The sequence below is a fragment of the Pelophylax lessonae genome (assembly GCF_965119305.1).
Source record: "Pelophylax lessonae genome assembly, chromosome: 5".
NCBI lineage: Eukaryota > Metazoa > Chordata > Amphibia > Anura > Ranidae > Pelophylax > Pelophylax lessonae.
This window is the reverse complement of record NC_138772.1, coordinates 76,377,663-76,390,420: the sequence shown is the minus strand read 5'-3', so window position 1 is coordinate 76,390,420 and position 12,758 is coordinate 76,377,663. Positions and strand designations below refer to the sequence as shown.

General features: G+C 41.2%; 1 protein-coding gene across 10 annotated transcripts in view; it reads right to left on the bottom strand.

Moving 5' to 3' along the window:
* Positions 1-12,758, bottom strand: part of KIAA1217 — a 958,874-nt gene that overhangs the window by 56,823 nt on the left and 889,293 nt on the right. For 9 of the 10 annotated variants that reach the window (XM_082258357.1, XM_082258354.1, XM_082258356.1 and 6 more), the window contains 2 exons: positions 12,312-12,416; positions 5,003-5,055 (listed from right to left, as the gene is read on the bottom strand). In XM_082258357.1, the coding sequence (XP_082114483.1) occupies positions 5,003-5,055; positions 12,312-12,416 (158 nt within the window). The remainder of the gene's footprint in view (positions 1-5,002; positions 5,056-12,311; positions 12,417-12,758) is intronic. The other variant, XM_082258355.1, reaches the window with a different exon arrangement.

The following is a 12,758-nucleotide window of genomic DNA, read 5'->3' as shown; positions in this document are numbered from 1 at the left end:
TGGACTTTGACTGGGCTATTCTAACACATGAATATGCTTTAATCTAAACCAATTTATTGTTGCCCTGGCTGTATGTTTAGGGTCGATGTCCTGCTGGAAGGTGAACCTCCGCTCCAGTCTCATGTCTTTTGCAGACTCTAACAGGTTTTCTTCTAAGATTGCCCTGTACTTGGCTTCGTCCATCCTCCCATTAACTCTGAACAGCTTCCCTGTCCCTGATGAAGAAAAGCCTCCCCACAACATAATGCTGCCACCACCATGTTTCACGGTGGTGGGGATGGTGTGTTCAGGGTGATGTGCAGTGTTAGTTTTCCCCTACAGCGTTTTGCTTTTAGGTGGTCCCATCTGACCAGAGCACCTTCTTCCACATGTTTGCTGTATCCCCCACATGGCTTTTCACAAACTGTAAACGGGACTTCTTATGGCTTTCTTTCAACAATGGCTTTCTTCTTGCCACTCTTTTATAAAGGTCAGATTTGTGGAGTGCATGACTAATTGTTGTCCGGTGGACAGATTCTCCTACCTACAGCTCCTCCAGAATTACCATGGGCCTCTTGGCTGCTTCTCTGATTATTGCTCTCCTTGCCCGGCCTGTCATTTTAGGTGGATGGCCATGTCTTGGTGAGTTTGCAGTTGTGCCATACTCTTTCCATTTTGGGATGATAGATTGAACAGTGCTCCATGAGATGTTTGAAGCTTGGGATATTTTTTTATAACCTAACCCCAGTTTAAACCTCTCCACAACTTTATCCCTGACCTGTCTGGTGTGTTCCTTGGCTTTCATGATGCTGCTTGTTCACTGAGGTTATCTAACAAACCTCTGGGGGCTTCACAGGACAGCTGTATTTATACTGAGATTAAATTACACACAGGTGGACTCTATTTACTAATTAGGTGACTTCTGAAGGCGATTGGTTCCACTAGATTTTCGTTAGGGGTATCAGAGTAAAGGGTGTTTAAAATAAATGCACGCCACACTTTTCAGATATTTATTTGTAAAAAATTTTGAAAACGTTTGTCATTTTCCTTTCACTTCACAATTATGTGCCACTTTGTGCTGGTCTATCACATAAAATCCCTAGTAAATAAACTTAGTTTTTTGGTTGTAACATGACAAAATGTGGGAAATTTCAAGAGGTATGAATACTTTTTCAAGGCACTGTATGTCCATGCACAGATAGATCTTTACAGGCATATAGATGCAGGGGAGTTTAGGGGTAGAAATCTGAATGCACCACAATTGCGATCAGGAGAGGAGAGAGAATTTATCCGGAAAAAAAGTCCAATGCATCTAAATGCGTGCAAATGCATCTAAACACGCTAGACGTGTTTAGCGCTTGAGCATTCATTCATTTCAGTGGCCAGAATAAATTATTATTCTGGTCAAAGAAAATAGTAAACATCCAAACGCTTGACGTGCCTTAACGTGTTTAAATGCACCTAAACGCGGCTTTAGGCACATTTTTAATGCTGTATTTCTTCTATCAGGAGAAAAGCGTCAAGAGCATAGTGTGAATGAGGCCTAACTGGTTTTCATGAGTTGATACACTGTGCACTCAGATAAGTACTTGGGGGCCCATTCAATGTGGTGCTCTGCAATACATGCAGAATTTGGTGTAACCCAAAGGGATGGTTCTCATACGGCCAGCTATAGGCAAAACAATTCATGAAAACAGTGCAAAAAGCCTAAAGTGCAATATCCAAACCAACAAATTGGAATTATTCGTGTACTGGTTGGATTTCAGTAAAGGGAATTGTAACTGGTTCATTACAACTACTGTTGCGCTGTGTATATATTTTCAGTAAATTTAATTATTAGTCCCATACAATTTATCAGAATATCACCAATATAAAATTAATAAAATAATAAAATATAAAAATAACACCACATGTGAACTGTTCAGTGCATTGTATCATACAAAATGCCTCTGGTGCATCCCTCCCACCTTGTCACACACAGCCTCGTACCAAAATCTAAGATCCCAAATCGTGCTGACGTCACTGCGTGCGTTGGAGCTGGTAACAGTGGCGCTGGTTATTTGAATTGATATGCATATTACACAGATCCTTTTGTGAGTAAATATACAGCTTTTTATTCAAACAAATGTAGCGGTTTTACACTATGGATGATGTCATCTGCTTTTTTTGGTGGCTGTGATAACGCTGGTGTGGAGAAGATATATAATTCCATTCCCTGTTGGTGCACCACCTATAATTTGGGATCTTGGATTTTAGTGAGAGGGATGAACCGGAGGCATTTTGTATGATACAAAGCACTGATGGACTTATCATGAACAGTTCACATGTGGTGTTATTTTTTATTTTATTATTCTTATACTGGTGATATTAGGATTGGTTGGATGGGACTAATGATTTAATTTGCTGAAAATGTATACACAGCGCAACAGTATTTGTACAGGATATTTGTGGCATTTGTATTTTTGTGCCGTCTGTGCGGAAGTTGCACATAAATTTATTACATTTTTTCCTTTATTTGTTTAGTTACACGGGTTCAACTAATTTTATTCAATTTTAGCACCAAGCGCAGATTTTTTTCTTAAGTTAATTCTTAGAAATTATTATGAGCTATTACACTGTGCACTCAGCACATTGCTCCATCAATGATTTTCAATAAGCATTTGCGGTCTCCAAGTGGTGTCCTGCAATGAACACTTTCTTTGTGCATTCAGGCACACTGCATTGGTCCGCTGACTCATTTTAAACAGATAGTTAATGCACCTTAGAATTGGTCCTGCAGAGTTTTTTAATACGCAGAGTGCTGCAACTAGCGTCTGTGTTTTGGTGCACTATATCGCACAATATCGCACATGTGCGCTGTAGACGTGTGTTATTAACAATATAGGGCAATGTACCACAAAACATACAGTGTATTGTAATACTACAATAGGTGTTGCGGTGTGAACAAGCCTTTAAATGTCAGGTGGTGGGAGATCACATGACCCCTTATAAGTAGCATTGGAGGGAGATCGCATGAACTTCCTTGCTTCTTCAAGTCCTATACATGCAGTACCACAGCTGGGCAGTGTATGCATCAGGGAAGGGCTGGAACTCCTCTTAGTGAAATGTTTACAGTCTGTGTCCTGCTAGGGACATTTCCCTTCACTTCCTGTCTTGGGGATGCAACAGGAAGTGAGAGAAAAGCTCTCCAAAGTGAGGGAAGTTCTCTTCGTAGACAGTTGTTACCAGAACATTTTGTCCCCATTGGAAGATTTCAGCTTTTAACTAAACGATTATTTTAACATTAAGGATTTCCTCTTGCTTTGTGTCTCAGTAATAATGGTAGTGGGGTTAATCGTCCCCTGTGCGGAGACACAGACCACTCAATCTGGAACCCAAAAGTTTTGCCTTTACATACCCTTTGGGATAGACAGATGTTGCTTTTTTCTCGCACTATGGAAGAATCATTTATGATTCTAGGCCCACTGCTACCTTTTTCGTTATATGATATTAGGCTCTCACTGCTTTATTCCACTAAGCTTCATTGGAGGAGATTTATGAAAACTGGAGCGTGCAAAATCTGGTGCAGCTCTGCATGGAAACCAATCAGCTTTCAGTTTTTACTGTCAAAGCCTAATTGAACAAGCTGAAGTTAACAGCTGACTGGCTACCATGCACAGGTGCACCAGATTCTGAGTGCTCCAGTTTTAGTAAATCAACGCCATTGCGTCAATGCACTTTTTAGTCGGAATATCACTGCTTTTGCCGGTAGAGGCTTCAAGTGGCCTCAAACACAATACCAAGAAGCCTCCTGGGTCCTCTTCTGTGGCAGTAAACAGGATTGCAAAATGGGCCTCATTTATAATGGCTTCAAATGGTCCTTTTTAGGACAAACATTGTGAAATATGGGTATATTCCTGTGGAGCTTACTCTTATCCTTGGTCATCGCTTGGAAAGCTTGCCAAGTATACTTTTGTAATAAAAACATCAACAAGCTTTTTTTTTAATGAAAAACTGTGATTTAGATGTTCTGGGACGATACAGTAGTTAATGAGTCAGGGAACAACAACATGTTGATCCAAGAGATAATATCAACTGAGCAGCAAATTTAATTTGATGCTTACTGCACCAAATGCTAAATCATTTTGTTTCCGCGCCAGGATCTTAGCACTGTTAAGGGCAGTGCCTTCAGGAAACGGAGCAGGACACTTTCAGTGCAAGTTATCACTGTTAGAAAGGGTTAGGCAAAGTGGGGACACTACTGTAGTAGCAGGAAAAGTGAGATGTTAAGACGGGCTGGAACAGAGCTAGAAAATATAGAATAGAGATATTGTTGCTAGATTTCCAAAATGATATTAGAAGCAAAAGGGTGATACAACACACCAAGCTCCAACTATGAGTGAAAACACTTGGAAAAACAGCTCCTTACGCCATCCCTGTAATTCCATTAGATGCCTCCCTATGTCTTCTACTGCGGAGTCTGATAGGTGTGTAATAGCACTGGACCAATGCAAGTACAGACTAACTCAATCAATAGAGAATTAAATGTGTTTTCCGAACCAAAGTTCAGTTTGTGGTCAATGTAGGTATCTGGGTTTTAAGCCTAGAGGCTGTTGCCTCTTTGGTCTCAACAGTGAAACCGCCTAACGGATGGACACGTTGTGAGTATGTGATTAGGAGCGCCTAGCACAATTTTCCATTTTGTTCAAAAATGGTTTAAATTATTTGTTAAAAACAACAAATACAGCTAAAACGTTTCGGGGGAAAAGGACCCCCTTTCTTCCTGGCTTAAATGTGGGTCTGTACTACAATCTGGATGAAACAGCATAGAAAAGCTGAATTGAGGCTGGATTAAAGCTAGCATGTCCGATCTGCAAGATGAACAGCTGGTTGGATCCTTCTGTTGTTGAGTGATGGCTAAGTGAGCAGGACACTAAAGTCAGAGAACAGACTTAACAGCCTGCTCTGTTTATTCTGTGAAATATACCTAAAGAGGAACAAACTGTCCGAAGCAAATAAATTGCCACCGAGCTCTATACCGTACCTGGACTGTCTGTGATGGGAGGAGTGCTGCTTGCAGACCTAATGACTTTCTCACTGTAATGCGAAGAAAGAAAAGTAAATTATTATTGGAGGAAGTAGACATATAAAAGAGTAGTCAAATGGATGACAACAAGATAAATAATATAAGGTGTCACGGAAAAACATGGAAAACATAGTTAATCATCAACTTAGCAAACTTTTAGGGTTGAATTTATGGTTCCTTCCCAACCTAGTTATGTAAATAACAAGGTATCTACAGGCTGGAGTGCTCAGTGTTGTCTGCTCATGGACGTCAAACATTTCCATATAATATGCTCCTATTAAAATGTCTGTGGTGTCAGACAGTCTGTGTTTCCTCTGTCTTCATAGTAACCAACCAGATTCAAATCTATGCTAAAAAACGATAACTGGACAGTGAAATTTTTGATTGGCTGCTGTGTATCAATACAAACTGACTGCCTGGAATTTATGGTTTCATAGCATTTGAACCATCTCAAACCGTTAAAGAGGAACTCCAATTTTGTAAATTAAAATATATTTTTTTTGCATATACGTTTTGAAGTCTTTCCAGGTATTCATTCTTCTCTCATTTGGCATCTTGTATGTAATCACTAATAAAACCTCACTTCTTGCCTCCGATTTCATTGCATCCGGCTGTATGACAGTAAACGTTGCACAGCCACCTATTAGCTTGAGCCAAATCGACTGGTTTCCCCCCCACCAAGTCCTTGAGACTATAGAGGTGACATCAAACATTGCCCACGTTACTGCTGGGCAGGACTGAATGTATAACAATTACAATAGGGACCCACCCAGTAACACGTGTGTTAAGCAGGCCGTAAATGAGTTGAAAAATGAATGAAAATTCTTGTCGATCGTCAGGTCATTCGGTTTTTGCATCATTAGTGTGCCAGCTGTGATTTTCATGCTGCAATCAAAAGTGCCTGATCCAACATACATACTAAAAATATGATGGCACAATTGTATGTGCCATTTTCGTTTTTCGATAGACAGAATGTTCAATTTTCGCTTTAGGCAGTGATCACGATTAACAGTATCCCATTTTACCATCCATAGAACAACTCATAGTCACCCAGAAATTGCAGGTGTCCCAAAGACTCATGGGACAGGAAGTTAGTTTAAGGAAATGGCATCAACTGCTCTCCAGAGTTTTCTCCTGGCACCTTAGGCTTACAAGAGGCTTGGGAGCGAAGTGATGATGTCACAGGGATATTAAACATCCTTTTATAGTGATAGAGGCAACATAATTTAAAAAAAGCACTGCAGATGTGGTGGAAGCTGAGTAAGTAAATCCTGGAGTTGTGCTTTAAATACATTATTAAAAAATTTAAAGGAACACTTTGAAAACACATCAGATCTCAATGGAGAAAAATATCATGCTGGATATCTATACTGATATGAACTGGGTAATGTGTTAGGAACAAAAGGATTCCACATTGTTTGATCGAAATAAAAATGATCAACCTACTAAATTCAAAGACACCCCAAAAATCAAAGTGAAAAAATGATGCAGCAGGCTAGTCCATTTTGCTGAAATTTCATTGCAGCAATTCAGTAGTTTGTGTAGCCCCATGTGCTTGTATGCATGCCTGACAACATCGGGCCACGCTCCTAGTGAGATGATGGATGGTGTCCTGGGGTATTCTCTCCCAGATCTGGACCAGGGCATCATTGAGCTCCTGAACAGACTGAGTTGCAACCTGGTGGCATCGGATAAACCGAAATATATTGTCCCAAAGGTGTTCTATTCAATTTAGTCAGGCAAGCGTGGGGGGCATTCAATATTATCAATTCCTATATTCTCCAGGAACTGCCTGCATACTCTCGGCACCTTAGGCCGGGCATTGTCATGCACAGGAGGAACCCGGGACCCACTGCACCAGCGTAGGGTCTGACAACAGGTCCAAGGATTTCATCCCAATACCTAATGGCAGTCAGGGTACCATTGTTCAGCCTGTAGAGGTCTGTGAGTCCCTCCATGGATATGCTTCCCCAGACCATCACTGACCCACCACCAATCATGCTGAACGATGTTACAGGCAGCATAACGTTCTCCTCGGCTTCTCTAGACCCTTTTACATCTGTCACATGTGCTCAGGGTGAACCTGCTCTCATTTGTGAAAAGCACCAGGCCCCAGTGGCAGACCTGCCAATTCTGATGTTCAATGGCAAATGCCAATGGAGTTTCACGATGCCGGGCAGTGAGCACGGGGGCCCACTAGAGGATGTCGGGCCCTCAGGCCACCCTCATGAAGTCTGTTTCTAATTGTTTGGTCAGAGACGTTCACACCAGTGGCCTGCTGGAGGTAATTTTGTAGGGCTCTTGCAGTGCTCATCCTGTTCCTCCTTGCACAAAGAAGCAGATACTGGTCCTGCTGATGGGTTAAGGACCTTCTAGGTTCCTGTCCAGCTCTCCTAGAGTAACTGCCTGTCTCCTGGAATATCCTCCATACTCATGATACTGTGCAGGGAGAAACAGCAAGCCTTCTGGCGATGGCACGTATTGATGTGCCATCCTGGAGGAGTTGGACTGCCTTTGCAACCTCTATACGGTCCAGGTTTTGCCAGTAGTGACACTGACCCTAGCCAAATGCAAAACCAGTGAAAAACAGAGAAGATGAGTAGGGAAAAAAATATGTCAGTGGCCTATATCTGTAAAACCATCCCTATTTTGGAGGTCGTCTCATTGTTTCCCATCTTGTGCACCTGTTAATTTTATTAACACCAAAGCAGCTGAAACTGAAAAACAATCCCCTCTGCTACTTAACTTCAGATCAATATCCCAGGAGTTTAATTGACTTGATGCTATACTCTGATTAAAAAGCGTTCCTTTAATTTTTTGGAGGAGTGTACTGACGTATCTGCCAAAAGCTTTGAAATTCTTGTTCTACTGATTCTACTGATTCTACTGATTCTACTGATTCGTGCCCATTAACTAGCCGAAAAACTGAAAAACTGTCTACATGACCGAATTTTGGCCACTTTTTCATATAGTGTATGGCTAGCATTAGTCTATTTCCACATGTGTATGCAACAAAGCCGGATTGGATGCTAGTGCAGCCCCACCCTTTACCAGTCTAATTGCCGCAGTGCCTGAGATGACAGAGGGGGCTGGTATCTGAATCAGATACTTATTCTATAATACTAATAATACTATTCACATAATGATGGCATACATGTTATATTTGTAAGAAGAATCGTAGCACAAATAAAAAAATACAAAAAACAAATTGTCTGTGCTGTACCCATTAGCTTTCTATGCCAGGTACATACAAGAAACAAGTTAAATACAACATCTTAAATAGGCTTACCTAATGTCTTCAGAAGCGAGTAGTGAATTGTTTATTTTGGAACACCAGTAAGTAGCACAACCATATAACAATTAGTCGGGAACAGAGGAACAATGGCACCTGTCTGTTGTGTCCATGTTCACACCAGAGCTCAGACAACACTTGGCACACCAGCTGTTGATAAGCTAAATGCTGTGATGATCCACCAACTGGAGATGTGTCAAACATGGCACCTTCCCTATTTTCAGGCAGGATACCATTTTTGTACTATTGAGGACCCTCATTCCAGAACACTTCATTAACTCAGATTTTGTTGGTCCTGATGAACCCTACAAAATGTTTGAGAAAAGGGGAGACTGTGGATAAACTTAATAGTAGATCCACTCAGCAATCAGGAATTATCCTGACATTCAGAAATGGCAGCATGTGTAGCGGGTTAAGGTACTTAATGTAGTATTATCAAGTCAACAGAGGTCCTGGGGAAGGTAAGTGAATACAGCTGCACATTAACAGGTAGGTGAATCTCTGACAACAACGGGGCGGTAAGTGTCTGCACCACCGAGACAATATCATGTTACTTGCCGAATGAACTACAGCAATGCATGCATCTAAATGCAGTGGATCTACATCCATAACTTTTTATTTATTTTTTTTGGAAAGAGTAGGGAAAGGCTAGAACTTCCGTCAAGACTCGCAGTCTGTGTGCCTTATTGGAAAATTTCTAATCTCTGTTTGTCCCAGTGACCATTGTCACCCCAACATGAGGTAAAGGAACATTCAAAATGTCACAGTTCCTACCAGAGCGGAGACCATTGTTTTGGTGACAGCTGTCTGAGATGGTACTTTGCTTCACTTTGGAGAGACCTCCTTTCACTTCCTGTTGTCTCTCCAGGACAACAAGTACGCTGAAATCTGCCCAAGGGCATATTGTCAGCAAAAAAGCACAACTGATAGATTTTAACCATTCTCTACTCTAGCTAATGCTAACACAAACACCTCTGTTCCTGTTTTCCTAAAGATGGCCATAGATGGATCGAATCTTGTCCAGTTCAGCAGTGTCAAGGTCTTGCCTTGCCTTCCTGTTGGCAGCCATCTTGGAGTATGTGCAGACTGCTGCCTCCTTTAAACTCTGATTACATCATCACTTGGCTGCTGCTTGGGTGTCGCACAGTGATGATGCTGCACACCTGGTTATATCAATCACCTAATGGGTTGCAGTCTTTGCCCTTGAGTTTGTGCTCCACTGCTAGCAGTCTTCTGTTCTCTGTGTTCCTCCGTGTCTGACGAGGCTTGGCTGAGGACACCCCTGGCTCTCGACCCTGCATCGGCAGACGGCCCGGCATCGACAGACTACCCATTTCTGTACTCGACCCCAGCTTGGATGACTACCCACTTCAGGACTCGACACCGGCTTGGATGACTACCTGCTTTGGACTTGACCCCGGCTTGTTCCTGATCTTGCTTCTCACTCTTGCTGTGCATTTATTGTTGTTTGCTCCAATAAAATTCTTTATTTTACCTGCATCTCTGTGTGGTTTGGTTTCCTGGCAACCTGACAAGCAGGTACCTGCCAAAATTCGATCCATTTATGGGCAGGTTGGTTGTACAGAAGTCAATCCAACAATCGACTTTAGTACAACTAACCTGTCAGATATTTTTACATGTGATCTCTGCTGATGCCTATAGCACTGCAGGAGGTATTCCATCAACACTGTGTTGATGGGGGAATCAAGCGATTCGCTTTCCTTCCACCCGTGGTGGAAGGAAAGAAATTTGCATTATCCATGGCTTGCTTTAGATTGACCAAGAAACAGAGGAAAAAATCTGAGAGTGTGATTATTATTGCTTCCAAGTGTAACCCGTAACAACCTAGTCCCCAACCAAGAGGTTGTATAGCGTGTCAAGGCTCAGGTTGCCCTGGCCACTTATATCCAAAAGTTCTTATCTTCACAGCGATCTAGTCATATCTAGATATATTGACTGGAGATCGCCTTTAAACTCTTTCCAGTTTTTACACTGTATAGTAGTTTAGTGATGTAAAATCTGAAAATACCTTAGGGACGGTTCTATCGTAATTATTCTGCTGAATAGGTATCTACCACAGCACTTCACCTAATAAGCATTTCTTATCAGAACAGTTGATTTCTGTTAAGGGCTGTGACAACACACAGCCCTCGTGTCTTTGGTGAATCACTATTGAGCTGAGAGCAGTACATTTTTAAGAAGTCCTCCTCTAGGAATAAATGTATGGAAGCTTTTCTGGATAACCTCATTACTGCTGTAAATAAATGCAATAAATGTGAACACAAAATACCCACAATAAAATTTAAAGTCAGTACATTAGCATGCTAGGGGCTTGTTAGACAAGTTAAAAGAACACATGCATTTTAGTTCTTTTTATAGCAAATGGACGTTTTCATATTGTATTTATCTATGCATGCAGAGCAACTGCAAGGAAGAAAACAAGTTTTATTAAGCAAAGCAGGAATTACATGAAAAAGAAGGAACAAATAAATGCAGTAAATAAAAGCTGGTTAACTGCCAAATAAAACTTCTTTTAAAGAATAACAGCCTTAAACAGCAGCAGATTCCTAGTATGAGGGAGAGGGACATATCAGGGTTTTGAATTAAAAAGTTTAAAATTGACACGTTTGATGGTAAAAGTGAAATATTATATGACATGAATTTGGGGCGCATGGTTTGATTTTCTGAAGGCTTCATCATGTCATCTAAACAAAAATGCATCAAATGAAGGCCAGTCAATGGAACACATAGACTTGTGTTGGCGTACATTTGTATGCACACTGACATACAATGCAAAGTGAGGGGACTTCGCAGCATGTTTTCACATGAACATTTATTATTTTATGCATTAACATGTGTTGCGTTAATGAAGCCCATTCATTTAGAAGGGACTGCCAAAACACAGCGCTGGATGAAAAAAACTGGACCTGCCCCTTCTTTTTATTATTTTGATTTATTGCACTGCATGTACTTTATAGGAGGCTTCAGTGCTGGTCTGTCAGTTGTACAGAGTGCCATGCCCTACCATGCATTGTGGTAATGTGGTAAAACGTTGCAACCACAACACATAGATCTAAAGCCAGCCTTAAAGATGAGGTGCATACTTAAAAGAGAATAAATATTCATTTTTTAAACAAAATCATCATCCGGTCCTTTAAAAAAAAAAAAAAAAAAAAAATGTCCTCCTTGTGAATAGACAGGGAAAAGGCTCAGCGCAAGCTGAAATACTTATAATGTGAACAGGTATACCGTCTACCAGACTTGTAATTCCATTTTCTTAATAACTGCACACCTTTCTTGAGAATTGCACACCTCTCCCACAATGCTCCACCAAGAAGATCACTCTACTATTTCCTTTACAGCTTGAGAATAAATCATCAGTACAGATATATATGGATGTGCAAACAAGCAGGTAGATGGGGTCACGCAGCAATCCACAAAGCTGAACCAGGACATATTGTTGTCACTTGCTTGGCTGTGAATTGTGGAAGAGTTGTGTAAACCACAAGGCAGGCAGAACAGATTTAAAAAGTCTTTGCCAGGTACATATATGTATTTCATCTAGGCATTTCACTTTTTGCCGAAGTTCAATTAGAGTGAACAACTTCTTCTGTTGACAACACAGACTATTGGTGACCTTTAGGAATTCTCCTATGCATTTTAGTTTTAAGGGATTTTATGCAAAGTAGACACTCAATCCTCTTATTTATATGCTCTAGCTGTATTCCCCCAGCATGATGGCACTTGAGAAAAAAAAAAAGGTATTGCACTTACAATGCAACTGCACAATATTCTTTATTTTTCGGTCAGCGTGTTTTACTAGAGAGCCATTGGCCCTCGGCTCACTTTTCTTAGCATGTGACAATGCACATTCAGGCAATAGATTCCCCCCCACACTTAAGCCTGTCTGTCTAGTGACGCCAGGCCTGGGTTTTAGCTAGTAGTGCACGACATGAAAAGGTTTTAGATATTTACCCAGGTGCATCCTTACTGCTGCTTGGGCTGGGCCCTTTGAAAAGTGCGGTCTGAACCAGGCCAGTTAGACTGGCTATCTGTTTCTCCATGGCATGCATTCTGTCTCTGTAAAACAAGGGAACAGCCAATTACTAGTCTATGTGCTTGTGAGCATACAGCGAAACTGAGCTAAAGGGGAATTGGTCACAAGCCAAAATACCTTGACTAAAGCACTGGGTGGAAGCTGCCATCCTAAGACTTTCGGGCTGCAGACTAGCTTCGGAACAAGAAAATCATGTGCTGGTAACCCCAAAAGGCTTACCTTCTCTGCCACCATACATCACATTAGCCAGAAAAAACAAAAACTTCCATCAGAGCTTTTCACACAGGTAGTTTGCTTTGTGACGGCCCCCCTTTAAATGATTCCAGGCAAATATAAAACTTTAGCTCATTTACATGGTGCTGCCA